The sequence below is a fragment of the Parus major genome, chromosome 5, assembly GCF_001522545.3.
Source record: "Parus major isolate Abel chromosome 5, Parus_major1.1, whole genome shotgun sequence".
Lineage (NCBI taxonomy): Eukaryota > Metazoa > Chordata > Aves > Passeriformes > Paridae > Parus > Parus major.
In genome coordinates this window covers 13,741,942-13,766,947 of record NC_031774.1, presented here as the reverse complement: position 1 = coordinate 13,766,947, position 25,006 = coordinate 13,741,942, and the positions used below count along the sequence as shown (strand labels likewise).

At 39.9% G+C, this 25,006-nt stretch overlaps 1 protein-coding gene and 1 long non-coding RNA gene across 10 annotated transcripts; both read left to right on the top strand.

The window, feature by feature from the left end:
* Window positions 1–22: 22 nt before the first annotated feature.
* HPS5 (HPS5 biogenesis of lysosomal organelles complex 2 subunit 2) lies at window positions 23–20,085 on the top strand. 9 transcript variants are annotated; one of them, XR_001522323.3, is made up of 24 exons: window positions 24–144; window positions 400–506; window positions 1,191–1,360; window positions 1,842–1,952; window positions 2,749–2,813; window positions 3,445–3,637; window positions 5,096–5,229; window positions 5,809–6,024; window positions 6,309–6,380; window positions 6,625–6,713; window positions 7,649–7,827; window positions 8,049–8,207; window positions 9,285–9,441; window positions 11,342–11,465; window positions 13,190–13,336; window positions 13,838–13,912; window positions 14,411–15,015; window positions 16,138–16,261; window positions 16,444–16,599; window positions 17,126–17,245; window positions 17,528–17,641; window positions 17,969–18,075; window positions 18,945–19,024; window positions 19,474–20,085. XR_001522323.3 is itself a non-coding variant. In XM_015631806.3 (24 exons), exons 3-24 carry the CDS (start codon window positions 1,253–1,255, stop codon window positions 19,532–19,534), a joined length of 3,402 nt encoding a protein of 1,133 aa, XP_015487292.1. In that variant the 5' UTR covers window positions 26–144; window positions 400–506; window positions 1,191–1,252; the 3' UTR covers window positions 19,535–20,085. The 9 variants fall into 9 exon arrangements, 6 of the variants coding, with proteins under 6 accessions (XP_015487292.1, XP_015487293.1, XP_033370905.1 ...); XM_015631806.3 differs by having other exon boundaries at window positions 26–144; window positions 18,739–19,024; XR_004497838.1 differs by lacking the exon at window positions 17,969–18,075 and having other exon boundaries at window positions 23–144.
* A 795-nt stretch (window positions 20,086–20,880) lies between these two features.
* Window positions 20,881–22,624, top strand: LOC117244575. The gene is made up of 2 exons (XR_004497933.1): window positions 20,881–21,350; window positions 21,874–22,624. It is a non-coding gene; the product is annotated as an uncharacterized LOC117244575 (long non-coding RNA).
* Window positions 22,625–25,006: the final 2,382 nt, after the last annotated feature.

Sequence of the window (25,006 nt, the reverse complement as noted above, 5' to 3'; positions counted from 1 at the left end):
GAGGTGAGCAGTACCGGGAGAGCGGGGAGAGCGGGGAGCGCGGGGAGGCACCGGCACCGCGCGGGGAGTGGCCAGCAGCGGGAGGGAAAAGGAACGAACGGTGTTGCCTGGCCCTACAGCTTCCCCGAGCTGTGCCCCGTCAAGGTTCGGCTCTCGTCTCCTGCCCGCCGTTTCTGAAAGGGTTTGGGGTGGTTTTTCTGCTCTTTGCGATCCTTGGCCTTGCTGCGGGGACGGGAGACAGCGGTTCAGCCCCAGCCGGCAGCTCTGGGCCGCACAGCCGGGATGTGGCAGAGAGCGGGCAGGGCAGAAGTGGCCCTTATGGTTTTTAAGACGCTTTGAGAATTTTGAAGAAATAACTTTTAGTTTCGTTGGCTAAATGTGTCTCTTCCCTTTTCCTAGTGCATGGTGAGAGTGAGCGCTCGCTTTTCTTTTGAGGAAATGTAAATTTCCCCTTTCACGGCTTTTCTGGGAGGGAGTTCCTTAATCTATGGGATCGCATACTAAAGGTTAGTTAGAAATTCCAGGCCTTGACTCTGTAGTGTAACAGGTTTGTGGTTTTGTTCAGCAGTGTACAGGTTTAAACTTTAAACTCAACAAGAAATTATTTTAAAGTATGTGCTGCAAAAATATGAGGTTGTAATTTCAGTGGTTATTTAATTCTTGGTTTTCACTCTGTGTTGTCTCTTGAATGTGGGAAAAGACATACTGTGGAGAGGATAGCTTATAATTATCAAAATGCACAAATGCAGCTAATTCTAAATTCGGTACACCTTGAGAACAATACTCCTTAAATTTAGTTTGGGGGGAGAATATTATGTAGATATACAATACCAATGCTAAGTTATTTACTTGAGAAAGTTAACTTTAAATCAAGGGTGCATGTTGTGCGGGAGAGTGCATTTTTCCATAAAACAAGGCATTTTCCGTGTTAACTTGTTTCATAGCTGGGTGTAAGTATAACTGCAGTTTAAATATTTCCAGGTAGGTTATCTGGTAGTTTAAGTTTTCAGAAATGAACTTGAACAAAACCTTCTCATAAATGAAGCAGAAGTCTTATTTCCTAGCCCTTGGGCCTCTTTTTGGCAAACTGAAATATGATGTTTTTTGAGTAGGAAAACACTTGGTGTTTCTTTAAGCACACCAGCTCTAATACTAAAAAGGGAACTAATGAAGAACTTTATTTGTGGCAGATACAGTTAAAAGGTGAAGCTGTAACGTACCCATGAGTGAGCAGCACTAGTTGTGTGCATCCATGGCCTCTGTGCCAGCAATTCCAGACTCCTACAACCATGTCTTGGCTGAGTTGGAGTGTTTGGATCCATTGCTTTCTGCACTCAGGCTGGATTCCAGTCGTCTTAAGGTGAGTTTGTGGCATATGGCTTTATAAAAGTTTTTAATTTTTTTTTTTTAAATTCAAGTAATGACCGTATTTGGCTAATTATTTGATTAAGACATAGGATTAACCTGATTCTTTTGCGGGTGTATGTATGCTAACTTAATGGGGGGAGTACTTTGGGAGGAAAGAGCGAAGATAAAGGACCCTGTTACTCTCTGTGTGTTTCCTTAATGCAGCTGTGGGAACTTAACACAGCCTACACTGTTTACAAAGTGCTGTTTAATAATTTTCACTGCCAGTGGTTCAGGAGTGGTACACACAGCTAGCAAACAATGAAGCCTTTAAAAAAAACCACCATAATAATTCAAGAAAAAGATGCTGTGATCAGAGCTTACTAGATTATGCATTATGATTTTTATTCCTTCAGAGTTTACTAGATTATGCATTATGATTTTTATTCCTTCAGAGTTTACTAGATTATGCATTATGATTTTTATTCCTTTAGTGCACGTGTATAGATGTGTCAAAGAGATGGCTGGCTCTAGGCAGCTCAGGAGGAGGACTGAATCTTATCCAGAAGGATGGTTGGAAGCAAAGACTCTTTCTCACTCACAAGGTAAGGATAAAAATTTTAAATAAAAATTTTCAGATACAGGGCTGGGAAATAAATATTTCATGTTAATGTATTTTAAGAGTCAATAGGCATCTTCAGCTTACTGGATTGTCCAAAGAAGATGTAGTTTTGGACTGCTGTGTTTAAAATAGGTTGCAGTTCTGGAGGGTATCCCCAGAGTGTGTGATATATTAGATTTCATGGGATGTGAAAAATATTACTTCAGAGTGTCAGACCTTTGTTTTTCAAATTTTTGCTTTTTAACAGCAGCAACAAAGTGATGTGAATATTTAAGAATTAGAAGAAAATTTTGACTATGAAACCAGGGGAACTCATGAGTAGATAACTCCCAGTGTTTGAATATCCAAACTGTGACATACTTGGATAAGTGAAGAAAAGATAGCCTGACTTGCTGTTGGTGGAAGAGATCATGAAACAGGGATTGTTAATTGTACAGCCAGGTGCTATTTCCTAGGAGCTACTGCTGCTTCCAGTGTAGCATGATTGTTGCCAGTTTTTTAAGGCTAGGAGCACCTCACTTAATTTTGTCAAAACAAATTCCAAAGGTGTGAGGACAGAAGAGTCCTTGCTCTTGATATTGTTGTGTCATTGACAACTGCACCTTGGAGTAAACTCAGTGTTTGAAAACAAAACCCAAACAAACAGTAAAAACAAACCACATTATAGTAGTGGTAGAATCTTTTGACATGAATCTTGTTTATATGATGAAAGCTGCATAGTGGGGAGAGGTCGTACAGGAACAACTTTCACCTGCTCTTACTCCCATGCTTGCTTTCAGGAAGGTGCCATTTCCCAGGTGGCCTGTTGTTTGCATGATGAGGACTACATTGCTGCTGCCACCAGGTGAGTGATCTGCTCACAAACCTGAACACTGGATTAATATTTTTAAGAAGCTTCAAGTTTCAGACTTTGACAGCTGCTGAGAACTCAGAGTTAGGTTACCAGGTTAACTGGTAGAGGCCATTACAGGATAATTCTCTGCACAGAGAGTTTGCTTAACTTTTTTTTGTCTGGAATAGTTGTTCTAGATTAGGTATTATTTCTGTAACACAGCATCTATGGCAGAGCTCATGCATGTGAAATTATGATGATAAATGTCTTTCAGCATGAAAAGAAGCATTTTTATTTATGTGGTAGAGTGAGATTGATAGTTAATTCCACTTACATTTATTAATTTTTTACTTATTAATTATTTATTCCACTTCTATTTATTAAAATCAGTTTAAATGTTTTTTCATGTCCTCACTGGCAAGTGTAATAAATGTAAGAGTAGCCTTACAGAGTTGCTTATACATTGTAGTGTGAAGAAGAACACTTCTTCTCCAGAATTAAGTGTAACACTTCTTGGAAGCCTCAAACAGAACCAGCTCTGAGGGTTGGGTTTTCTCTTTCTTTGGGAAAATGCATCTTTATTAACTGCTAAAACATGAAAAGACTTGTTTTCAACCTGTATTTGCTTTTTAACTTGTTGTAGCCAAGGCCTTGTAGTAGTTTGGGAGCTGAATCAGGAACGTCGTGGGAAGCCAGAACGGATTTATGTTTCCTCTGAGCATAAGGGCAGAAAAGTCACAGCTCTGTGCTGGGATACAGCTGCCCTTCGAGTTTTTGTAGGAGATCATGTGGGAAAAGTATCAGCCATCAAGATTAACACATCAAAACAAGGGAAGGTAAAATGTTGCATACTTTGATTGAGCTTAATTCACAGGGGGTGATGTGTGGAATCTCTTTGTTTATTTTAGCAATGTAGAACAGAACAGGACTTGGCAGCTGATGAAGTTCTGGTAGCTTTAAGTATTGGAATGAAGAACCCAATATGGCTGTCTCTTGAGACAACCATAGAAATCCTGACCCATGAGCTCCCCACATCCTTATTCAATCTATTTTAGTAATGCAACTTGAAAATGCTTTCAAATGTTCAGAATTAAAAACTGGTCAGTCTCCTGCTTCTTGGAATTTACAAGTATCGAAGTTAAGGGTCTTGGTGTTTCTGAGCCTATTGAATTCCTTAGGCTCCAGCTACAGGTTCAGTTGTTTTAGTCCTCAAATCAGCTGTTGGTCAGAGAAAGAACAGTCACAGACTTTGATTTTGCTTGGCTTTGTCTGGATGCTCTGATTCTTAAACATCTGGATTAGATAAATGGTAGGTAGTCATCCTTTCTATTTTGTGCAAAGGACACAGCTGTTAGTGATAGCAGCCTGATTTCTAGCCCTTTAGTATTCTTTAGCTTTTACTGCTGCCTAGTCCTTTCTTTTTAGCTGGTAAAAAGGAACAGAACCTGGAACTAGTTGTGTTCTTCCAAGTACTTTGTAACCCTCATGAAAGATTTAGATGGAAAATTGACTTACAAGTAACAAGACCATTGTTACATTTAAAGAAAGCGGGGGAGGGAAAGTCAGCTGTGGAAAGAGGGGGAGGAGAAAAGGGCAAGGCCCATGGAATCTGTGTCTGTTCCCACCTGTTGAAGGAACAGGACTGTTGGATTTCTCAGATAATGCACTTTATCATATTTCTAAGAACGGAAAACAACTCTAAGCTGGCAAAAATAGGGGACCGTCTGACAGCAAGTTCAAATTCAGTTCCCAGCAGTTTTCCTACCCATAAGTCTATCTGAGACTGTTCATCCACCCATGCAAACAGATTATATATAGGTACAGTAAATAGTATGTGGATAATTTGTGGCAGGGTAACAGAGAAGGTGAGTTTCTGAGCAACCTAATTCCAACAGAAGTTGTTTTTTCTATCAATTAGTCCCTCTAGTCTGTTTCCAGAGAACTGCTAGCTCAGCATACATGTGCAGGAGAATTGGAAAAAAACCCACAAAGTTTAGAATGGCAGGAATAAAACCCTCTCTTAATGTTACAGAAAAAAAATCCTTTATAAAGAAATACCAGGACTTTTTTTTTTTTTCTTAAATCTTCAGTAGTGGTTGTGGGAAAAGGAGGATTTGGACTCCTGTGCTTCTGAGCATTGAAGCATTGCTTTGTAAAGACAAAGAAAGGAATTGCTGTCTTACATTGTGTATTCATATCATACATGAGTCTTTTCTGAATTTTGTAATTTTAATATAATGAAACAGTCTTTACTTTGAACTGAAGACTGGTATTTTTTTCTTTTTTAACTGTAGGCAGCTGCTACTTTTGTGATGTTTCCTGTCCAGATTATAACCACTGTAGATTCTCGGGTGGTTCAGCTTGATTATTTGGATGGAAGACTGCTCATATCTTCACTTACCCGCACTTATTTATGTGATACTGAGAGGCAAGTTCTATTTTATTTCTGAAATACTGGACTTCAGAATCACACACAGTTTCTGAAATTACATCAGTGTCTCTTTACCTAGCCCTTGCTCCCTCAGTGTGTTTCTGAAGTTATTGGGAGGGGTAGTGTCAGAAGTTTTACTGAAATAAAGGTAAAAAACATCTGCTGTTCTCCCCTTAACTACCCAGCCAGTCATTCTGTTGTAGAGGGCTGTTAACTTTATTTCCCTTCCATAAATTCATGCTGACTATTCTTAATTACTGTCTTATTTTTCATATGATTGGAAATGATTTCTGGGAATGTTCCCACCTTCCCATCGTTAGGTTGAACAACTGGTTTTGCTGAAAAAAACCTCTTTGATCTGAGCATTCATTTCAACTAATGAATATTTCTGCGCCCTGCCTTGTATAAATTATAGGCAGGCTTTGTAATATTCACTACACTTTTTTTTTTCTTAAGCACCAAAACCAATTCAGCAGTGGAATTAAGTTTTTTTTTTATTATTCAAGAAAAACATTAAATTAATTAGGGCTTTTATTAATGCTGCCTCACTTAACAAGTATATTTTTTCCCCTCTAGAGAAAAATTCTGGAAGATTGGTAATAAAGAGAGAGATGGGGAATTTGGAGCATGTTTCTTCCCTGCTGGAAAAAACAATGGGAATCAGCAGCCATTAATATACTGTGCTCGACCTGGCTCGAGGATGTGGGAGGTGAACTTCGATGGGGAAGTGCAAAGCACACATCAGTTCAAGCAGCTGCTCTCATCACCGCCTCTTCCTGTTGTTACTCTCAGGTAAAAACATGAATGTTATCAGTGATAAACTTGTTTGGGATGTCCTTAAGACTGAAAATACTAACTTAAACTCCTGCTTCAGTCAAATCTTAATCCAGTTTCCTCTAAGAGGTGTAGCCAGTAATTATGAGAAGTGCCAAAACCTTGATTCTGGAGCTGTGTCTTTGTGAGCACAATGAATACTGCTGTCATTAGACTGTATTTATGTGTTTGCAGTATTAAGAATTTTAGAAAGTAATGTTACTGTAGTTATGCTTGTACTTGATAATAATTTTATTTTGCAGGCAGGATCCTCATTATACTGGTTCCATCTGCTCTCCACAATCTTTATCTTTCCCCAAGCTGCTGTATTTGACGTGAGTATTTGACAGCATACCTTCCTGTTGATGAAGTTGGCTTAAAAATTATACATTCTCCTAACTTATTTTACCAGCTTCAGGCTTTTTTGTAAGAATTTCCCAGGTGTCATGCTAAAGCTGTCTTGCCTCTCACTTGCTGTACTTAAGCCAATGTTATCCTTGCATATTTTACAATTTTTTAAAATTTTACCTATTTGACCACAATTGACTGTTGATCCATTAACATTTCTTTTGATCGCAGTGAGCACTGTGTGGTGACCTGGACAGAAAGAGGTGTTTATGTTTTTCTTCCCCAAAGCGTTCAAGTCTTACTCTGGAGTGAAATTAAAGGTAGACTAAAGTTTATTAAGCTTTGCTTTGTAATATTGTTATGCTGGTCATTCCTGAAGCCCTTGCATAGAAAGGAAGCTTTTCAAGCTCAATTTCTGCACCTGGATTGCAGAATATTTATAAAAAACTTATCTGTCCGGTACATCCTTGAATATTAACCATCTCCCTGCCTCCTCCAGGCAACCCCTCCTTCCATAGATCTGAAAACATACTTCTTGAGAAAGAAAACATGGTGTAGAGTGACTCATAAAATACAGTGGTTACAATCCAGTTGATTAACCTGTAGTATCTTTTCCTCTTTACTCAGGCTCATTGTCAGGTGTGAAGGATAATCTGGCTGCTGAAAGTTTAAAACCTGGGGGTTTTTTCCTAAAATCTGTCTGAATTCCATACAGAGAATGTATTTGTTTGGCAGATGAGTAAACCCTCATAAACAGTTGTGTGTATGGTTATAAGCGGAGTCCTACAATAGTTATTATCAGTCAGTCTTTCCCCTTCTCCCCATTTTGGTGTTAAGTTTGCAGTATTTTTGTTGTGGAGTGTTTGCATACAGCGTAAATACTGCATTTGAAAACTTCTGGAAAGCCAAAGTTGTTTTTCTACCAGTGGGTATTATCCCTCTGTTTCAAAGCTAACTATTATGTATTTTTCATCTTTATCAAGCTTTAATTTTTCATCTTGGACAAAATGGAAACTTTTTGGTAATTTAGTGTGTTTTTTGAATGTCTTCTAGAAATGCAGCTCTGGAAAGTTTTGACACTGTGTTTTATAGTGATTAGGTGCTAGGTCAGCACAAAAACAAGTGTTTGTTTTCCCCATGCTCCTCATGCTTTGCAGTCAGGTGGGAATATGCTTTCACCTTTTTTCAGGGACAGAAAGGAATGTTGATTAATGACTTCAGTCCTTCAGGTATTGCTCTGTGTGTGGTTTTGCAGATATTCAGGATATTGCAGTTCACAAGAATGAGTTGTTCTGTCTGCATACAAATGGGAAAGTTGTGCACCTCTCCCTTCTGTTGGTTGATCGCTGCATTGAGCGTCTAATGAGAAGAGGGTTCTGGACCCTCGCTGCCAGGGTCTCTTGTCTCTTCAAAAATTCAATTGTTTCTTGCAGAGTAAGTAAATACCTCTTTGTAAACGTGTTGTACAACTTCACTGTCTTTCCTGACCCTGCTTCCATTAAGTTTCGTGGTTACTGAGATTCATTTTGTTGGAGCTTTTAAAGTCACATAAACATTATACTTTAAGGATGGAAATTATCCTGCATGTATGGTATTATTTGTTTTCACATGTGCATTAGAAATACTAATGTTTCTGTTTCACTGGGTGCCTTTAGGCAAGAAAAAATTTGCCTCTAGACAAGCTGGAGCACTTGAAGTCTCAGCTGGATGCTTCAACCCAGCAAGATCTCACTGTGCAATTGGAAGAACTGATTTCAAAGTTGGAACCTCTAGATTCTGCTTGCAGCAGTAGAAGGAGCAGTATTTCATCTCATGTATGTGTACTGGTAGTGCCAAAAATGTTATCTACAGGTTTTATCTTTATAGCTTAAAGTCACCTTGTTACTCACTTGGAAGATGAGCCTGTCATTTCTACCCTGCCTACTACAGCTCATAATGCTGCATTCTAAAACTAGGTGGGGTGAAGAGGTATGAAACACCACAACTTGCATTCTGTAAGCTCTCAGACTTCTGCCTTTTTCCCATGTTATTTTAGGGCTAATGGCTGAAATGTGAACAAAGATTGATATGGAGATGCCTTTTTCCACAGCTCTGTTTAATGTTACAGCGTGTGCTTTGGTAAAGATAGTTGTGGCTATAACTCTAGTTTTATGTGATGAAAATGAGTGTCTCAGTGCTCAGAACTATCTTAGCCCTATTTAAAAAATTGTTGCGCTCTAAGAAGCTTAAGGAGAAAGCTCTAAAAAATATCAAAGCATATTTCTAATAAATATACAGCTGTTTTACAAGAAAGGGGAAATATTTGATAGGTAATATAATACCAGCTCCTACTTTCACTTTAGCAGTGTTTAAAAGGAAAGTAAAAAGCCAAGTAATGTAAATACCACCTTGATGTAGTAGACAAGTTTTTCTTCACTAGCCACTGTGAAAGTAAACCATGACCTGACCATAAGCAAAAAAATGTGTCCTGAAACTAAACAGCTTTGCAGGGTCTGTAATTGTTCTAGCTGGGTGTGGCTGACCAGCAGAAGGAATACAAATTCTTGGGTATGCAGCTACAAAGGGGTGAAATGACAGTCTTGGCTGCAGGACTAAAGCTGAGGTGGGTTTTGCCTTTCACTGAAGTGCACCACGTGTTCCACAGGCTGGTATTCTAAAAGCAATTGTGGCATACACATCTTTTTAAAGTCACTGAACTGCACACTTCTGGCATCTGTGTCGTTTTCCATTCTGGATATGATTAAAGTACTCTGTTAAATAAGAGTTTTCCAAGCAATGAATTATGAAATGCTTTGAGGTTATTTGTGTGAGTACAGTTGCTTGAGTTCATTGTAGAAAGGTGAACAAGGAAGTAGAACTCGCACAATGACTAACTCCCCCATGTCTGACAGGAAAGCTTCAGTGTCTTAGACTCTGGAATCTACCGCGTTATCAGTCGAAGAGGCAGCCAGTCAGATGAAGACTCATGTTCCCTCCACAGTCAAACATTCTCAGAAGATGAGAGACTTAAAGAATTTCCTACACACCATGAAGATGAGCAAGAACTTGGTAATGTTTCTTAATGAAAATGTTTGTTGAATGTGTTTGTTTATTCTACAAAAATTCCACTGAGTTGGCACTGTGTTCTTACTTTCCACTATCAAGTTATTCATTATTATTACATGTAATTTGATCAATTGAAACAGTTACCTCACCTTCCATTCAAAATCCTTCCTTAAACATTGGATGGAAAAGCTGGCTCCACAGATATCCGGGCTTAAAAGCAAACAAAACCCAGAGAAACAGACCAAAAGGTCCAGAGGGCTTTACCAAGCATGGGCTTCACTCCAGCTTCCCCCTCTCCATGTGTAATGCAACATTAATGCTGAGATTCCTTCAGCTGTCTATGCCAGTGTCAACTGTACTTCAAACAAGATTTGTTTGCTGCCAATATCCTTCTGTAATACTTATTTCAAAAAAGAATTTCTTAATCTGGATTCTGGTTTTTATTTCTTCAAGGAAAGCAGAAGAATTCTGATAAGTTCTTAACTTCCTTGCAGGGTTTCATTTGTACAGGGGATCTTCTCTTTCATGTGTAAACATTAGTGTAGGGGTGCTAGAATTGTTAATAACTAATATTTAGCCCAGCAGGGAGCTTTCTTATTTCCTGACAAATGTCTGTCACTGTACTAAAGCTAGATGGAGGTGATAATGGGTCTTGTTCTCTGCTCTGGTTGGGATTGGGAGGGGATATAGAAACCTGGATGATGAGGATCTGGCTTAGCTCTAGGTATGGTAGTGAGGCTTTCCAATAAAAAAGCTACTTTTGTACTTTTGTGGGGAGTAGATGCCTGTTGAGGATGGAGAGGATTTGGATGCTTTGGAGAAGACCACAGTGGGGAGGGAGAGTGCAGAAATTGGTATTTACTCCCCTGCCTGTCAGTAGAGTTGTCCTGCTGACTAAGCTGTGTGCTGTTGGTAGCATTTATCTTTACATGTGCCTCTTTACCTACATCACCATAAAAACAAGTGAGGAAACTGAAGTGCATAATTTCCAGCATTAGAAATCAAAATTCAGGTGACTTAATTTTTGAATATCAGAAGATAGAAAGGCTCTGTGTGTTCCACAAGAGATGACAAATTTTCTGATTATTTCCAAGTGGAGAAGTTCTAGATGCTTCTTGAAGCACGAGTACTTGATCTGGTATTTGAAAAAAATGGACTTAGTGTTTCCCTGCTCATAGTGACATAAGATATAATGAGTTTTTAAATTTTTGGTCTGCATAATGAACAAAATCAGCCTTATTTACAGGCAATTGGAGCACGTCAGTTGTGACCTTTAGGCACTGTTAAGAGAGATTCTGATGATAGATTTTATCTAACAGTGCAGCATCTTTTCCTCTCAACGCTGTGGTTACTGCTGATTGTTGCAAAATGCAATGTCATCCTGGCTTAAAATGATCTCTTTTTTTCTTGTTGACATCACTTAAAGATACAGTGTGTGTTTGTACCAGGAAATTATTAAGTAAAGCACATTGTAGATACTGTTAGCGATATAGGAGAGAAAAGGAAATAGTCAGTGATTCTGTATTTCCTGTGATTCTTATCAAAAGTTGTGGGCTTACTTACTACCTTTCAAATATGAGGGTGATTTATACCCTAGTCATGGCTTGTGTGTCTCTCTGTTCACATGTGATTTAGATTTTGGGAATTATGCTATGTGAATTGATGTATGCCACAATACATGCTACAGAGCCAGAGGACTATGAGTAAAGCAGATGTACTAGGTTCAAAGTCAGTAATAAAACAGTCCTTGAAACCTGGCTTCACACATTCTTGAGTATTCAAAAGGCAAATATGGTGGGCAGGTTATCCATTAATGAATTAGTGATTTGCAGTTCATTTCACTGTTCCATTTTTTTGTCAGGCTACTGTTTCATGACTTTTTTATTTCAATTCCATTTGTCAGAGAATGTATCTCATGCATCTGTGGTGGTTGAGGCTGACCGGAATGAGACATTTCTCCCATTCAGTATTCCTTTGTCATTCCATTCCCCATCTCCTCTCGTCTCTCTCCAAGCTGTCAAAGAAAGGTAAAACATGCAGCAGGTTCACTCATCCGTTGCATCTTGCCCTCTTCTGTCCCCTGGATTTGTAGCATTGTGTGGTTTAGTTCATACTGTGCTCTGCAAACATTTAATACCTGAACTGGAACACTAGAGATGCAGTCAGGTTTGCTAGGCAGTTTAAACCTTCATCTTGGCTCTAGTGAAGATACAAAGAGCTGCTGGTAACTTCAGTGGAGCCACGACTTCAACCTCAGTTTTAAACAGTTAGGAACTGTTAAAAATCTAGGAATGGTTACTGTTACCCAGTAAACTGGTTGTGGTTTGTATTCAAAGGAAAATGTACTGAATATTGTTCTGGGATTTTGCCCTTCTGGATCTTAGGGTGAAGGCTTCTTATGTTGCTTGGGGACAAACATTAAAATATTCAAAGCAGATAGATATTGCTAAAACACACTTGCAAAGTGGTCTGCCCTATCCCCTCATGAACTTTTCAGTGAATCTAATTGATTTCCCAAACAATTATGGAATAATGGTAGCCTATACCTGCTGCAATTAGATCTATGTCCATTTTATGTATAAATCACATTGGTATTTTAAAACTTTAAAAAAAAAAAAAAAACGGGGTGAGGGGGTGGGTGTACAAATACAAAAGGGATGGTGTTAAAAACATAATATTTTTATAAAAGTGCTGTATGTTAATTACTTAGCTAAAATATCTCTGGCCTGGCAATGGTCTGAAAAATTGCACAGCCTTCCCTTGGTCTCTTCAGTATGTAAATGATGTCCTGCAACAAAGAATTGTAGCTGCTATCAGCAGTGTGCAGATCTCAGAATAAACATCAGAAGTACATGCAATGTTTTAAGTTCTTTCTAAACTGTAAGCAGCCTTGAGGACTTTACTAGTAGTAAGTGTTTCTTCTAATAATGAAAGCTACACTTTCAAGTATTCACTGTGTGTAATTAATCATTAAATAAAATACTATTATATTTAGAGTTAATTTTTAAAAGTTTAGCTTTAATCCTTCTATACACTCAAGTCCAGTTGTTCTGCTAAATTGGAATGCTTTCTGCCTTCTGCAGTGATCTTCAACTTTTGCTATATGTTGTTATAGTAACAGATGCTGGGTTGGGGTTTTGGGGATTTTTTTTTTTAGTTCTAGAGCAGAAAGCAGGAAGCTTATTTTTCTCTTCAAATCTTGTTGACATAATTCTCTTTGTGGCAGTGGTAGAAATAATTGAGTTCTGCTGTGTTCATTGAGCTTTCTCTTCAATAAAACACCTGAAGGAATAAGGACTGATAAGGATAAGGACATTCTTGGTGAGCTTTGTAATCTGAAGAATTAATTTGAAGCATTTTAAAGTAGTTTCTTACCACCAAGAGTGACATAATTTCCTTAAGATGCTTTATGTTTAAAAGCTTTAAAATGCAGTGTAGCCAATCTGCATTTATTTACATACAAATACATATCAAAATCTATGGCTAATGTTGGTATGTGATCCTGCTTCTCCAGTAGGAGTGTTAAATACTTCAGGTTTCTATCCTGTGATGAAAACATCATGACTGGAATGACATGAATTTTGAGCAGGTTCTTAGTAAGTTTTGTTCCTGTTGGTCATCACTGCTCTCATACTTTTCTCATTAGTTCTTCAGATTATAAAGTCTCTGAAATTATAGTTTGAATGAAAAGATGCTTGGTTTGTTTGCTTCTGAACTTCTGATTTTAAATGTTTCAACTTGTGATTCTTAGTGTTTCTAGCTTTGTACGCAAAACCACGGAAAAGATCGGCACGCTTCATATAAGTCCTGAATCTAGAGGGAAGCCTGAAGCAAAGGATGATGAGCAGCTGCCAGAACTAACTCTTAATCTGGTAACATGTCCCCAGGGAGAAAAAGAGTGAGTGCAAAATCACATTTTCTTAGCAGTTGTATTTGCTGCATGTCCTGAGGATAGCAACCTAAGGGAAAAAAAAAACTTTTTCAGCAGAATGAGTGCATTAGTTTTTTCCAGCTGCCTTCATTCCTATGGTGGTTCTCCCAAGTCCTTTCTTAGAGTTGATGAGGCAATGAGCACAGAGTTAAGTAACTTCATATTCCAGTGCTAATTTACCATTTTGGACTAACTTCCATACAGTGTCATGGTACTGTTTTTTGTTCAGTACCTGCAAAAATCTGCTGTAGCTGGAGTAGAGGCAATTATAGAAAGCTACAAAAATACTGTTATCTGTTTTTCTTCATGCCAAATTTATCCATAATTTCTGTTGAGCTGTTCCTTTTTTTAAGTGAAAGCTTTGTATTTAGTAGAGGAATTAGTGTTGATGAAATTTGTCAGGAAATTCTCACTTAAATTATTAAAGTTAATACTTCAGATAAGACTGAAATGAATATGCTTTTCTAGGTCAGAACCCCAGAATTGGCAGCTTCCTGAGGAGGACCGCTTGAGAGATCTCAAGGCTGCAACAGCAGAAACTATGTAAGCATAGAAACTTTTTACTGTATGGATATGTTGGGCTTTGGCAGAAAAACTGATTGGGTTTTTTAAATTGTTCTTTTCATTCATTTTGCATGCATGTAAGAGTGATGCTCTAAATGTCTATTAACATAACCTGAAAGATATAACCTATGTTATCTCAATTGGTGAATGATTTGATTCCCGTTTTTAAAACCAAGCAAAACTCACTAAAAGCTCTTCTAACATTATCCCTTTGTCTTAAGTACAGGCATAGTTTAAAAAATTCAAAATAACAAAAAAAATTTATTCTGAAAGAAATCCTAGGGGGCTCAAAATGTCCTGAGATGAAAAGTAGATGTTGTGAAGCAGTCTAAATTCTGTTTGATGCACTCAAGATCACAACCCAACGACTGACTCCAAGTCAAGTGTAGAAGTATAGTTACACAAAGCAAATTTGAAACTTTACTTGTGGCATCTTTAAATTGTTAAACTTGGCAAACTTCTGTTTTTATGCTGCAGAGCCAAGCTCCAGGATCCCCTGGTTTTGTTAGAACCTCAGTGTATGAGAAGGGTCTTACAGGAATGGCTTGTCTATCTAGAAGAAAAATTCAGCAAGGAGCATTCTGCTTTGTCTGTTAAGAAAAGCAAGATTGTGTGTGCTGAAGAACAGAGGGCAGTCCTGGAGGAAAACCTGCAAGTGGCTCCAGCTGACAGAGATGCAACAGGCAAGGAACAGAGTGGTATTTTGGAAGATTGCATTGAAAAGGAACATACTGCTGAAACCTGTGCGAGCAAAACCGCGTATGAAAATGGTACAGATGTGACAGGGCCTCTGGGCTGCGGCTTTCAGCTGTCTGCTCCGTGTGACATCGAACCCGATGTTCTGAAAGATCTCGTGGAGCTGACAACTCTGTGCTTTGAGCTGCGTGTCTTTTCTTGTGGGAGTGATGAGGCTGAGGAGAGCTCTGGGGAAAGTCTGCCACCAGCAAGCTTCACAAGCTTGGCTTGTAGGTTTATGCGAAGCTTCTTCATCCTTTTGGACTTAAAGAGAGTAAAGCAGTGTATTATAACCACGTGTGCCACCAGCCCTAATGTATGGGAAACATATATTGCAGGATTGAAAGGTAAGTAATGAATGTTGTATTGCTTCTTAAACTCTTTGGGAGAAAAAAGAAGAAAAAGCCTTGAAGACACTCGTAATTGTGTTGGCAGATTTTCCTTCTGCCAGTGGAGTGTGGCTGGGGGAAGAAGCTTGGTGTGCGGGAGTTTTTGTTCTGGTTGTTTGGTAGATTGTTTTCCCCCCAGATACTTCTCTTAGGAAGACCTTAGCCCAGCTGGTTAGAGCATAGTGCTAATAATCCCAGCATTGTGGCTTCAAGCCTGTATGGACCATTCACTTAAGAGCTGGACTTGGTCATTTTGGGTCCTTTTCAACTCAGAATAACCTGTGATTTCTTAAAAAAAATTGCTGCTGGCTCCTTGGAGAGAGATTGTTCTCCTCCCACTTTGCACCTTTGAACTTGTTAGTTTGCGTGGACCTTGTTGATTGAACACTGCAGTGATCCCTGTTTTGCAAACAAACACATGAGCTTCTAAGAGCAAAAGCATTGTAATTAGAATCACAAGTCGGTAGAAACAAGGCAGAAGGGAGGGGAGAGCCTTCAGCATTTGCACTGGAAGATTCAGCTTGTAAAGCAATGTGGTTCATATGAAACAAAACTGAATGGAGTAGATGGTTCCATGCATATGAATGGCTTGTGATCACTTCACGCTTCCCTGTTCCACAGAAATACTTTCTGTTCTTTTTGATGCCTCTTTAGTTTTATTGAACCAAAGCTTCATGATGATATTAGAAAATGACTTTACTGTTCTCTGCCTTCAGCTTCTGCCTTACGTATTTCTTTTAAGAGTGAATTAAAGCCTTAGCATTGATTCTGCTCCAGTACAGAGCAATTTAACAACAGAATCTTGCTTTCAGGGTTGGTGTTCGGTGTTTCTGGGAATCTCTTCACTGTTTGGATTCTGAGAACTCTAGAAGTGAAAGTAGTGTATGCATTCCCAGTTTGTCTTTAGTTGGACTGCACTTGTGCCTGGAGGTGAATACCTGCATTTCATCAGGAGATGGGTGTTGAACTTCCCATGAAAGCAGTGATTGCTGTTGTTCAGCAGAGGATGAAAGGAGGGGCAGGACATATTAAAGAAAAAAATTGCCCAAATCTTGTAACTTGTGCACTGATTTATTTCAGAACTAACTTGTCACAGTCCAGTGGCTTTAGCAATGGAAAATGAAGATATGTTGAAAATACTGAAGCTGCTGCATGACCTGGGGCCATGGGATGACAGCCCACTGTTGCTGGCACATGCTCAAAGGTTGGTACCCAAAACTTTTTTCTTAACTTCCTGGCAGGAATTGCTTCACTTACCATGTTATGAAGATTTCTGAAATCTCTTAGAGAGATCACTTTTCAGTACTATCTTGAGCTTGCAGATCTTGAAAAAATTATTTTGCTGTTTGGTACTGAAAATAGTCTTTATTCTCTCTCTTTTTCCAGGCTTTATGAAAAATTTGGCGAAACAGCTCTTCGGCCCTTGATCAAGTTCCACCCCTCTATTTTGCCTTCTGATATTAAACAGCTTTGCTGGAATGATCCAGCTCACTTTTTAGCGTATTTAGATAGTCTAGTGAAATCAAAGCCAGAGGATAAAAGGTGAGGGGAATGTAGAATCCTTTTCATCTGTCTGTTTTCTTCATCATGTAGCAGTGTGGAGGGTTTTTCTTGATTTAGCTTTTGCAGACCTTTTTTTGTGTTTCTGTATCTGTCTGCTTGCTCTGTCCTAATGTTCATAAACATTAGGTTCCAAGTAATTCTGCTAGTTGTAGATGGCCTTAGACTGGAGTTTTTATTAGGTTAATATCTAGTTTTAAAAGGGATTTCCTAAATAACATTTTTAATGGAATTCACTTTTTTTGTTCCTATGTCTGCACTTCAGTCTACCAAGGTTAGATGGCATTTTAAAAACCCCAAACCATATCTGGGGGAACTCAATCTGCAAAATTGATTTTCTGTGGTTGCCTCAGTTTCTAGTGACATAAATGATTTTAGGCTTTTTGGCATTTAATTTTACATCCTGTTTTCTTTTTTATTAATTTGTCCACACACAGTCTCTGCTTCTCTATATCTTGTATATTTAAAACTGGTAGGGTTTTATTTTAGTGTCTGCTTTGTTTTCCAGGCCATTTCTCCTTAGGTCTCTTCTGCAACCAGAATCTGTACGGTTGGATTGGTTGTGCTTGGCAGTTTCTCATGATGCTCCACAAAGGGCAAGCACTGTGGATGAGGAAGGCAATCCCAGGTAAAGTGGGTTTCACCCAAGGTCCTGAGTGCAACAGAAAGGCTTAACAGATTTGGTTTTGGATTAAATTTTGTGTAGAAGTTTGGATCACTGACTCCTTGAAGCATTTTGCAGAGTTCAGCAGAAACAACCAAAGGATTGAATAACTTTTACTTGCAATGCCTTCCAGATCTGAGACTGCACATGGTGTTTCATTCATTTTTCTTCCTCTTTTTTCATTAATCTGCTATAATTTTTGAAGAAAATCAATAATGCTTTAAAACTGAATTTCTCATCTTCTAGGCCGCGATCACATTTGTTTACTTGGGGCTACAGCCAGTTCATTCTGCTCTTGATTAAACTGCCAGCTGATTTTGTTATGAAAGAGAAGATGGCTGACATCTGTAAATCACATGGGTAAGGAGAAAACTTGGTAATTCTTGATACTTGGTTAGTGGGTATTCTGACCCTGAGAAGATACAAATGTAAATGACCTATCTACTCTTTGTGTGGACAGGGTTTTTTTAAAAAACCTTTCCTTTTTTCAGGGTGAATATTGAATGTTAGATCTAATGTACAAAATGGGAGATATTCCTCATGTCCCTACTCTGTTTCTAACATTCATTAAACTTAGGTGCTTTTGTCTTTACTGATACTTAAATGAGCATGTGATTGTTCTTGACTTTGGCTTGAACTGAGTATTTGATTACTGGAAACCTTTACTCTGTTACTCTCTTATTCAAGATTTTGGCCTGGATATGTTTTTCTCTGTCTGGAGCTGGATAGAAGAACAGAAGCCTTTACTAGTATTGTTCATTTGGATGATTTGAGCCTGTTGAATGGAGAAGATGGTTAGTGATTCTTAAGCTGTGTAAACATACTTCTGTAACATAGGAACTGCCCTTACATAGTGGTTTGCCCAAAGCTGAGTTGAACTTTTATTTTTTGAAGTGTGTGTAGTACAGCATATTTGAAACACATAAATGGGTTTTTATACTCATGTTATCTTCATGCTGAGCTTTGTGAAATCAGTTGTACTAGAAAATGCTTAAAAGTTAAAGAATCTTGATTTGTTCATCAATTGGGAGTAAAAGCTAACCTTGGCGTTGTAGACAGAGGAATAGGAAGCCTTCCTGCACAGCACGAAGCTCCCCCATGACATGTGCACAAACCCAAAGTTAGGATGAGCAAAGCATTGTACCACAAGGCAGAACTTAGAAGAAAATTCGCTTCAGCCCTAAGATGAACAAAACTTTGTCTTTTGACTTAATCCAAAGCCTTGAATACTGAGCTGTTGTGAAGCTATGTGTGTTCACCAGTAAATCTTTACACTGAGTCAGTCAGGGCAGTACAGTTCTGTGCACAATTTGCTTGTTGATAATGCTTAGTTTCCTAAAATCTTCAGAGTAAAACAGAATAGCTACCTTCCCTTATAAGTACAGATATAGTTTAAACAGTAGTCTTAGGATAATCCTTCTTTTACAAATGATGTAACGAACTCATTTTACATCTAGGTTCCATTCCAGAGACCATAGAAGAGTGGAAGCTTGTTCTGCATCTTGCACAGAATCACGGCACAGCTTTCCACCACCACAGCCCACAGAATGGGAACGCTGTCAGCAATGGAGGCCCGAGCTGCCCAGACTGCATCACTGTGGAAAATGTTGCTTTGTTGCTGGCCAAGGCCATTGGCCCAAATCGTGCCTTGTCTCTCTTGCAGGAGTGTGGCTTAACACTAGAATTATCTGAGAGATTTACTGGTGTCTGTGAGATACTGCGAATTGCTGAGAAAAGGCAGAGGTAAGAGATGTGTCAGCAGAAGATCCACACTATTCTTTTTGGATCTCCTCAGTACTTTCAACTTCCTTCTTGGTTAACAAGAAGATAAAGTGCTTCATGTTTTTACCTTGGGTTTTAGAACTCATCTGAAAGCTTTCCTATTATTTAAGAACAGTGTGTTTTGCAATATAAGCATTTTAAAGTTGAAAATGAGGAAACAGAAAATCATGCATTAAAGGTACATGTGAAGGAGATTCTCTGAAAGAGATCTGTCCTGCTAAGGCTTGTGCAGACTCTGATCTCTCCTGTTCCTTCAAAATGTGTGAATGGTGATGTCAGGATGTTACTTCTGAAATGCAACCATGTTTTTTACAAAATTTTCTTTAAAAAGCAAACCACAACTTCTTTCTGTTGTTAGCTTTTTTACTGTTTTACCCTTTTTTTTTTTTTCCTCTTTTCTTCAATTGCAGGGCACTGATTCAGTCCATGTTGGAAAGATGTGACCGGTTCTTGTGGTCTCAACAAGCATAGAAAACAACTTGGGACAACTCTTTATGGGAACATTTTATATTGTAATGACTGTGTATTCAAGTGCCTCTTAAATTTCACAGGCCCTTAAAAATAACAAACTCTTATCTAAAAGTTCAGTTATACTGAGCCAGTCTCCATCTGGCAAGTATCTGACCTGGAAGTGGTTATTCCTTTGGAGATGTCTTTTGAACTGTAGAACATAGATCAAAGCAAGCCAGTATTTATCTTGAAATTAAGCTTACAGATTTTCAAGAGGAAAATTGCTGAATTTATTTTCTGAGTCTATAACTTAATTATTTAGGGATATGAGCCCCTAAGTATTAAATTATGGTGTATAAAATTTTTTGTTTCTTTGTTTGCAAACATGAAAAACTATCCCTGGGAAGTATCTAAGCCTGTACTTGTTTAATTTTCCTGTAAATGACATTTACTTTTACTGTTGCTGTAGAAGTATCTGTTTTGGTACCCGTTGGTTTTTTCTTTTTTTTAAATTATATGTACAGGCCTTGCCCGTTTGAAATACATTAACCAAGCCAAGTCTTAAAATGGAAGGGGAAGTATTTTTAAGTAGTGGATTTATGGTTAAAAATGCTGATTAACAGACAAACTTGTTAAATGAGCTCACTGTTAAATTCCAAGCACAATTATTTCCCAATTGCCCATACCTGTTGGTGCACTGTGACCACAGACATCAACTGGGATACTCCAACACACCTCAGGACACTGGAATTAGAATCAGAGTCATTTAAGTTGCAAAAGACCCTGAAGATCCAGCTCTGCCAAATCCACCACTCAACCATGTCCCAAAGTGCCACATCTACATGGCTTTTAAATGCCTCCAGTGATGGTGACTCCACCACTTCCCTGGGCAGCCTGTTCTAGTACCGGAAAATGCTTTCTTTTGGTGAAGAAATGTTTCCTGACATCCAGTCAAAATGTCTCCTGGTACAACCTGCGGCCATTTCTTCTTGTCCTATCCCTTATTACTTGGGAAAAAGAAACCCACCCCCCACCTGGCTACAGCCTCCTTTCAGGCAGTTGTAGAGAGCAATGAGGTCTCCCCTGAGCCTCCTTTTCTCCAGGCCAACACCCCCAGCTCCCTCAGCTGTTCCTCACAGGACTTGTGCTCCAGACCCTCCACCAGCTCCCATTTCCCTTCTCTGGACTCACTCCAGCCCCTCAATGTCCTCCTTGCAGTGAGGGGCCCAGAACTGGACACAGCATTTGCAATGTGGCCTCACCAGTTCAGGGGGACAATCCCTGCCCTGCTCCTCTGGCCACACCATTGCTGATCCAGGCCAGGATGCCCTTGGCCTTCTTGGCCACCTGGGCACGGCTGGCTCATGTCCAGCTGCTGTCACCAGCACCCCCAGGTCATTTTGTGCCGAGCAGGTTCCCAGCCCCTCTGTCCCGGCCCGTGGCACTGCCTGGGGTTGTTGTGACCCAAGGACAGGCCCCGGCACCCGGCCTGGCTGACCCTCACACCATCGGCCTCGGCCCATGGCTCCGGCCTGTGCAGAGCCCTCTGCAGAGCCTTCCTGCCCTCCAGCAGATGGACACTCCCACCCAACCTGGTGTGTCTGCAAACTGCCTGAGGGTGCCCTCGGTCCTCTCATCCAGATCACTGATAAAGAGATTAATCAGGGCTGGCCCCAGCACCGAGCCCTGGGGAGCACCACTGGTACCGGCTGCCAGCTGGATGGAATTCCCTTTTCCCACCACTCTCTGGGCCTGGCCATCCAGCCAGTTTTTTCCTTGGTGAACAGTCCACATGATCAAAGCCATGAGCAACCCATTTCTCCAGGAGAACATTGAGGTAAAAAGGTTTCTTGAAGTCCAGCTCAACTTTGGTAATTCCACAATTACTTCTGACATTTTGGAAAGTTAGAGGACTTACTTTAGTAATATTTTTAAAAACTGAAGGTTTATGTAAGTATTTTTTGATGGATGTTGTCAAGAAAGAAGTCTTTTTACATATCTGGTTGAATATGAAAATTCATAAAATCACTTGGATTTTATATTTCATTTACAGAACTATGCTTTGTACTAGCACTCTTTCTGCATTTAATACATCTTTGAACAAGTTTATTTTTAGGCTTCTAGTTTTGACCCTTTTCACTTTCTGACTCACATTTTAAGCAGAAGGCTGCAGTGTTTGGTCAATATTCGTTTTTCACAAATATCATTTAAATAAAAAAATAATGCATTAATTGGAACTAAATTTAATTAAAATTGATTTTTTTTGTAAAATGATGTGAAAATACTGCTCCATAAAGAATCTTTTTATGTAGTCTTGCAGCACTTGTACTGCTGCAACATAATGCTTTTCATCAAACTAGGACTGAGTACAACGTTTGGCCTCTTGAGAGATGCAGTCTACAGACTATTTCATCTTGTCTGCAAGAAAAACTTGAGTGTGGATGGTTGGTTACTTCTCTAGAGGAAGGGAAATTCCAGGGAGACAATGAGTGTCAGGCTTTCATCCAAAGTGTTGTGGAAAAGGCAATGCAGAGCTATTTCTAAAAAAGAAAACTTTAAAGCTTCTGGTGTTTAGATTCTGCCGTTGGAAATAGAAGGATCTGTACCATCAGGAATACTCCATGCTCTCACAGTAAGACTTGGAATGGGAGCCAGGCACCTACCAAATGGTGTTGGTGCCTGTTCTCTTCCCTGCCAGATGAGCTGCTACTGCCTCAGGGGCTGCCACCGTTGCCTACCTCGGGTTCATGCAGTGTGTGATGTAGCTGAGTGCTCCCCTTGCCTTCCTCGGAGGAATTCCTGGATTTCTGAGAATGTGCCTGGCTTACCTCCATATGGTTCCACCTTATTCACTTGGTGTGTTTTGTGTACACATAAGTCTCTTTCTTACTTCTGTGGGAGTTTTGTACACTTGGTTAACTTTGACTGAGGGTTGGGGCTTTTTTTTATTTTTTTTTTTTAATCGTAATTCCAGTTAGAGTTTTTTTAAAAAAAACATAATGGCAAGTGTGTGTTCAGATTTTGTGTCTAAAGTGAGTTGTGTTTATCATTTCAACTAACTTGGTCGTCAATAAAGAGTGAGGGTTTACTCTCTTAAGAGTGGAAAATTAATGTTTCCTTGTTGTAGTGCATCTAAAAATCTTGGTATCTCCCAAGGGTAAAACTCACCTCTGGTTTGTGTAATGTTAGTTCCTACCTGAGAACCTTCTTTCCCTTTCCCCTTCCCATTGGCTGTGACCTCCCTGCATCCCCTAATCACCCCTGCCCCCAGGTATAAGAGATAAGACCCAGAGCATTTTGGTCTCTCTCTCTTGCCCCGGATGGACGACAGACAATAAACCCAGGATTATTCCAGCAAGTTTGAGCCTCCTGTGTCTAGATACTTTGAGTCCGTGTTGTATCCACTCCAGGACCCCCTCCGCTGCCTGTGCCCTGAGACGAGCAGGCTCTCACCACAGGGGGTGGGACAGAGGGGTCCCATCGGGGAGAAAGATTGCAACATTTCCTTTTCTGGATGAGTTTGTTTTCATCTTGTAGGGGTAGGGTGAAGGGACTGTGAAATGAGAGTGTCTTTTGTTCAGAAATTACTGAAACAGAAACTGCCTCAGTTGTACAGAGCAAGGCCCCTGTCAGCCAGCTGACCACATACCACTGACATCTCAGCCAGCCTCATGGGGAAGATGAGCTGCAGCTCAGCTTTGTTTTTTGTGGGTGACTGGTGGGAGACACCCTTGAAAAGCAAAGATGAGTAAAGGGGATTTACCCTAGAACAGCTTTAAATAGAAACTGGTGGTGGAATTTTCCTTTTTTTCAAAGAAAAAAAGTATCATACATTATTTCATTATTAGAAACCTATAGGTAAATCAATTTTACTTCAGATTGAAAATGCAGATATTTATCTGCTTCTTGAAAGGAAACAAGTTTCCAGTCATCCTCCATGTCTATAAGCCAAAGGTCACTGGTCGTGTATATTCCATACTTGGCAGAACTCCTGAAATGAATAATTGTACACATAAACTTAAATAAGGTACTGTTCTTTCCCAGATAAGGAAATAATGGCAAATATTAATGTGCTTGAGCTGGGAATTCAGCTCATCCCCTTTCTCAGTCTTTCTTAGATTGCAAAACTATGGAATGTTTGTGTAACGCAGCTTGCATTCATAGATATTTACAGTTAAAGGGCAACCACTATGGGGTTGCTTTTTATCTTAACTGCATCAGAATGTACAAACCAAGAAATGGTCTCCAGGCCCTTCTCAATGTGTTGTGTTTCCCAACGTGCACATGCTGCCAGCGTTTATTGCTAGGAAGAAACACTGATGAAACCCTCCTCCACACTTCCAGGCAGCTTTGCCTCTTTCTCTTGCGAAAGCCACCGTTGGCTGCAGCTCATTTCTGTGAGCCAGAGGTCATGACCTGGAGTGCAGGACAAGAAGATATGGGAAAGCAGGGCTCAGGCTGCTCCCTGGAGCCCCAAGCTGCAACTTTATCCCAGTTCCATGGGGAGCTCCAGCATTGTTGTCACTGCTGCTGTCCCCCTTGCTACACACCAGGGGATGTACTCTGAGATGTTCTAAAGAATCCCTCCAGCACCTGCCTTCTTGCAATTGTCCTCATGTTTTGTGGAAATGTTGTTTTGGAGAGCATGTGAAACAGTGTAAGGATCAAAATGTCCTCTATGGTCCTAAGGGTGTGAGCGCTTGTAGAGAAAAAATTCCTTAGGTCAGTTTTGAAGGCAATGCTTTAAGTCCCTGGGCAAAGTGCCACATGCCTGTACACCAACTTAAAGGAATCATTTTCCTTGTCTTTTAAAAACCAAAAAATGACAGGGCTACCTGCAGCCAGCAGAGAAGGCACTTGAACTGTCTCAAGTGCTGCGAGGACGTAGGTGGTGAGAATGTGAACTGAGTTGCAGCAAAACACAGCAGTCCAGTCCCTGCAGTAGCTGAGCTGGTACACTGCTGAGTATTGGCTTCAGGAGAGCCAGGGAGCAAAAATCTGTCCGCTCCCTGCTTTTTGCAAGGTTTCCTTGTCCATTGGGTAAGGGTTTAAGTTCTTGTTGCAAATTATTCCAGTCTGAGATACATCATGCTACAGAGTATCTTTTGCTTCAGGCCTGCCTATGGAAAATGTCTCCTCTCCCTTAAGCTAATTTTTTTGACTGAAGTCCAGTAACTCCAGAGGAAGTTACCGTGAGCACTTTTTTACCTTTATTGCACTTCTTTCAACTCATGCTTCTGCCCTGCAGCTCCAAGAGCGAATTGTTTACAGCAGCAGAGTTGTGAGTGGTTCGGCTACCCTTAACTCTTCTGAGGGGAATGTAAAGTGCTATCCTGCTTAAATCATGTGCAAGGCCACACAGTGGGGACACTTCCTGCACACTCACTCTCCAGTGCAACTGCACTCAACCCTGGAGTTTTCTGCAGGGGAAAGGGTTATGTCAAGTTGTTAACTGAGGGAGGCGAGCAGGCTTAAGCAGGGGGAGCGCAGTGG